General features: G+C 66.5%; 1 protein-coding gene across 1 annotated transcript; it reads left to right on the top strand.

The window, feature by feature from the left end:
• Positions 1-1,463: 1,463 nt before the first annotated feature.
• Positions 1,464-5,376, top strand: NIT1 (nitrilase 1; the record flags this gene model as incomplete). Its single annotated transcript, XM_027708603.1, has 5 exons — positions 1,464-1,729; positions 2,353-2,456; positions 3,433-3,566; positions 4,671-4,796; positions 5,351-5,376. Coding segments are annotated over exons 1-5 (650 nt in total), but the record flags the coding sequence as incomplete, so codon positions are not given.
• Between the last annotated feature and the right edge of the window lie 64 nt (positions 5,377-5,440).

Genomic DNA, 5,440 nt, shown 5'->3' with positions numbered 1-5,440 from the left:
GGGTCTGGGGGCACTTTGGGGTCCCAGTTTGGGGGTTCTCCCCCCCCGTGCCCCCTCCCCACTCTGGGGTGTGTGTCCCCCCCCCCAGGCTGAGGGTGGCCCCCCGGGCCCTGCTGTGCTGCCGCCCCCCAGGACCCCCCCAGAGACCCCCCCGAGCCCCCCAGAGCTGTGGCACCGCGGGCAGGTACCGGGGGGGGCTCGGGGGGTGACCCCAGGGAGGGGCAGGGGGAGACCTGGGGGTGACCATGGACCTCGGGGGGGGAGGGAACCTGGGGATGACCCCTGTCCCTTTGGGGTGACCCCTGTCCCCATAGAGTGACCCCAGTCCCCGTGGAGTGACCCCCACCCTGGTGGTGACCTTGTGGGGTGACCCCTGACCCTCTGGGGTGACCCCAGTCCCTGTAGGGTGACCTCAGTCCCTGTGGGGTGACCCCTGTCCTTGTGGGGTGACCTCTGTCCCTGTGGACTGACCCCAGTCCCCATGGGGTGACCCCCATCCCTGTAGGGTGACCCCTGTCCTTGTGGGGTGACCCCAGTCCCCAAGCAGTGACCCCCATCCCTGTGAGGTGACCCCAGTCCCCATGGGGTGACCCCCATCCCTGTAGACTGACCCCAGTCCCCATGGGGTGACCCCAGTCCCTGTGGGGTGACTCTCATCCCTGTGGGGTGACCCCACTCCCTATGAGGTGCCCCCCGTCCCCCCCAGCAGGATGTCGTTGCCCCCCCCGGTCCATGGTGCCCGTGGGGTGTCCCCTGAGGTGCCCCCAGTCCCCCTGATGTGCCCCCTGTCCCCCCCAGCACCATGTCAGAGCCCCCCCGGTCCATGGTGGCCGTGGCCCAGGTGACGTCGACCCCGGACAAGGAGCACAACTGGTGCCACTGGGGTGACCCCCTGTCCCTATGGGGTGACACCCATCCCCTCTCAGCCCCTCTGCCATGGCAGTGTCCCCATGAGGTGCCCCCTGAGGTGCCCCCAGTCCCAACGAGATGCCCCCTGAGGTGCCCCCTGTCCCCCTGAGGTGACCCATGGGGTGCCCCCTGTCCCCATGGGGTGACCCCCATACTCCCCGTAGTCCCCTTGCCATGTCAGTGTCCCCATGGGGTGCCCCCTGTCCCTGTGGGGTGCCCCCAGTCCCCCTGAGGTGCCCCCTGATGTGCCCCCCGTCCCCCCCAACAGGATGTCGTTGCCCCCCCGGTCCATGGTGCCCGTGGGGTGCCCCCTGAGGTGCCCCCCATCCCCCTGAGGTGCCCCTTGAGGTGCCCCCAGTCCCCCTGAGGTGCCCCCTGTCCCCCCCAGCAGGATGTCGTTGCCCCCCCAGTCTGTGGTGTCCATGGGGTGACCCCTGATGTGCCCCCTGTCCCCATGATGTGCCCCCTGTCCCCCCCAGCAGGATGTCGGTGCCCCCCCGGTCCGTGGTGGCCGTGGGGTGTCCCCTGAGGTGCCCCCAGTCCCCCTGAGGTGCCCCCTGATGTGCCCCCCGTCCCCCCCCAGCAGGATGTCGTGTCCCCCCCGGTCCATGGTGGCCGTGGCCCAGGTGACGTCGACCCCGGACAAGGAGCACAACTGGTTCCAGTGCTCGGGGCTGGTTCGGGAGGCAGCAGCTCGTGGGGCCCGGCTCGTCTTCCTGCCCGAGGGCTTCGACTTCATCGGGCACGGCCCCGAGCAGAGCCTGAGCCTGGCAGAGCCCCTCGACGGGCACACCGTGGGCAGGTACCAGCAGCTGGCCAGGTACGGCAACTGGGGGAACTGGGAGTGACTGGGGACACACCTGGGGACACACCTGGGGCAACTGGGACATGTGGGGACAGCTGGGGACATACCTGGGGACACACCTGGGGCAGTTGGGACAGGAACGGGGTCAGGGATGGGGCTGGGGACTAAACCAGGAATGGGGACAGGGCTGGGGACAAGGGCAGGGTGGGGGGTCCCATGTCCCCCTGTCCCCAGGGAATGTGACCTGTGGCTGTCCCTGTGTCCCCAGGGAATGGGAATGTGATGTGTCCCTGTCCCCATCCCCAGGGAATGTGACATGTGACTGTCCCTTTGTCCCCAGAGAATGTGACATGTGTCTATCCCTGTGTCCCCATCCCCAGGGAATGGGAATGTGACCTGTGGCTGTCCCCCTGTTCCCAGGGAATGTGACATGTGCCTGTCCCTGTGTCCCCCTGTCCCCAGGGAATGTGATGTGTCCCTGTCCCCAGGGAATGGGAATGTGACCTGTGGCTGTCCCCCTGTCCCCAGGGAATGTGACGTGTCCCTGTCCCCGTGTCCTTCTGTCCCCATCCCCAGGGAATGTGACGTGTCCCCGTGTCCCCATTCCTAGGGAATGTGACATGTCCCTGTCCCCCCAGGGACTGTGGTGTGTGGCTCTCCCTCGGGGGTTTCCACGAGCGCGGCCCCGACTGGGACTCGACGGGTCGGATCTACAACTGCCACATCCTGCTGGATAACTCCGGTGGGAGCCCTGGATCCCAACATTCCCAACCTTCCTGATGTCCCTCTGCCACCCCCTGTGTCCCCACCTGCCACATCCTGCTGGATAACTCCGGTGGGAGCCCTGGATCCCAACATTCCCGACATTCCCAACCTTCCTGATGTCCCTCTGCCACCCCCTGTGTCCCCAACTGCCACATCCTGCTGGATAACTCCGGTGGGACCCCCTGGATCCCAACATTCCTGACCCCCCCAGTGTCCCCCAACTGCTACATCCTGCTGGACAGCTCCGGTGGGAGCCCTGGATCCCGACATTCCTGACATTCCTCACCCTCCTGATGTCCCCCTGTGTCCCCAACTGCCACATCCTGCTGGACAACTCCGGTGGGAGCCTTGGATCCTGACATTCCCAACATTCCTCACCCTCCTGATGTCCCCCTGCCACCCCCTGTGTCCCCAACATTCCCAACCCTCAGGATCTCCCCGTGTCCTGTTTTATCCCCCAACATTCCCAACCCTTGGGACGTCTCCCCCTTCCCAACATTCCCTGGGATGTCCCTTCACCCCCAACACTCCCAACCCTTGGGCTGTCCCCCTGTTCCAACATTCCCTGGGCTATCCCTTCACCCCCAACACTCCCAACCCCTGGAATGTCCCCCCGTTCCCAACATTCCCAACATTCCCTGGAATGTCCCTTCACCCCCAACACTTCCAAACCTTGGGATGTCCCTTCACCCCCAACATTCCCTGGCTGTCCCCCCATTCCCAACATTCCCTGGGATGTCCCTTCACCCCCAACATTCCCAACATTCCGTGGGCTCTCCCCCCATTCCCAACATTCCCTGGGATGTCCCTTCACCCCCAACACTCCCAAACCTTGGTATGTCCCTTCACCCCCAACATTCCCAACATTCCCTGGGCTGTCCCCCTGTTCCCAACCTTCCCTGGGCTGTCCCCCTCGTTCCCAGCATTCCCAACATTCCCTGGGATATTCCCAGGGTCGGTGGTGGCCACGTACCGTAAGACGCACCTGTTTGACGTGGATCTGCCGGGCCGGGTGTCCCTGCGCGAGAGCGGCTTCACCAACCCCGGCCCCCAAATCCTGCCCCCCGTCGACACCCCCGTGGGCAAGGTACGGACCCCCCCTGCCCACCCCAACCCCCAGTGACCCCAGTCCCTGTGGGGTGACCCCTGACCCTGTGGGGTGACCCCCGTCCCTGTGGGGTGACCCCAGTCCCCAAGGAGTGACCCCTGTTCCTGTGGGGTGACCCCCGTCCCCATGGAGTGACCCCAGTCACTGTGGGGTGACCCCAGTCCCCAAGCAGTGACCCCCATCCCTGTGGGGTGACCCCAGTCCCCATGGAGTGACCCCTGTCCCTGTGGGGTGACCCCTGTCCTGTGGGGTGACCCTCATCCCTGTGGGGTGACCCCAGTCCCCATGGGGTGACCCCCATCCCCCTGGGGTGACCCCTGTCCTGTGGGGTGACCCCCATCCCTGTGGGGTGACCCCAGTCCCCATGGGGTGACCCCCATCCCTGTGAGGTGATCCCTGTCCCCATGGGGTGACCCTGTCCTGTGGGGTGACCCCCATCCCCCTGGGGTGACCACTGTCCTCATGAGGTGACCCCTGTCCCCGTGGGGTGACCCCAGTCCCTGTTGGGGTGACCCCAGTCCCTGTGGGGTGCCCCCCATCCCCGTGGGGTGACCCCAGTCCCCATGGAGTGACCCCCATCTCTGTGGGGTGACCCCTGACCCCGTGGAGTGACCCCAGTCACTGTGGGGTGCCCCTGTCCCTGTGGGGTGACCCTAGTCCCCATGGGGTGCCCCTGTCCCTGTGGGGTGACCTCAGTCCCCGTGGGGTGCCCCAATCCCCGTGGGGTGACCCCAGTCCCCATGGGGTGCCCCAGTCCCTGTGGGGTGACCCCAGTCCCCAAGGAGTGCCCCCTGTCCCTGTGGGGTGACCCCCGTCCTTGTGGGGTGACCCCCATCCCTGTGGGGTGACCCCTGTCCCTGTGGGGTGACCCCCGTCCTTGTGGGGTGACCCCCGTCCTTGTGGGGTGACCCCAGTCCCCATGGGGTGCCCCCTGTCCCTGTGGGGCGCCCCAGTCCCCATGGGGTGCCTCTGTCCCTGTGGGGTGCCCCAGTCCCCATGGAGTGACCCCAGTCCCCATGGGGTGCCCCAGTCCCCGTGGGGTGCCCCTGTCCCCATGGGTTGATCCCGGTATTCCCATAAAAGCTGGGCCTGGCGGTGTGTTACGACCTGCGTTTCGCGGAGCTGGCGCTGGCCCTGCGCGCCAACGGAGCCCAAATCCTCGCCTACCCCTCGGCCTTCACCGTGCCCACCGGGGCGGCACACTGGGAGGTGAGTGGGGACACCCCTGGGACCCCCCCAGGCCCCCCCGACCGCCCCCCGTGCCCCCCTGCCCCAACCGCCCCCCAAATCCCCCCAGGGTGAACTTCCCCCACATTCCCCCAGGTGCCCCCTCAAGTCCCTCCTGTGTCCCCCCAGTGACCCCCCAAGTGCCCCCAAATCCCTCCAGGGTGAACCCCCGTGTGCCCCACCATGTGCCCCCTGTGCCACCCCAGTGACCCCCCAAGTGCCCCCAAATCCCGCCAGGGTGAACCTCCCTGTGCCCCACCAGCTGCTCCGTGTCCCCCCAAGTGCCCCCAGTGTTCCCTGCCCCAAGTGCCCCCCCATATCCCCCTTTCCCCCCAGGTCCTTCTCTGTGCCCGGACCATCGAGTGCCCCCCATACACCCCATTTCTCCCCCATATCCCCCATTTCTCCCCCTATAACCCCCATTTCTCCCCCCAGGTCCTTCTCCATGCCCGGGCCATTGAGTGCCCCCATATCCCCCATTTCTCCCCCCATATCCCCTATTTTGCCCCACAATGACCCCCATATTTCTCCCCCAGGTGCTGCTCCGTGCCCGGGCCATCAAGTGCCCCCCATATCCCCTATTTTGCCCCACAATGACCCCCATTTCTCCCCATATTTCCCCCCCC

This window comes from Neopelma chrysocephalum, unplaced genomic scaffold, assembly GCF_003984885.1.
Source record: "Neopelma chrysocephalum unplaced genomic scaffold, ASM398488v2 Primary Assembly neopelma1_96387, whole genome shotgun sequence".
In the NCBI taxonomy this organism is placed as follows: Eukaryota; Metazoa; Chordata; class Aves; order Passeriformes; family Pipridae; genus Neopelma; species Neopelma chrysocephalum.
This window is presented reverse-complemented; position numbering and strand designations above follow the sequence as displayed.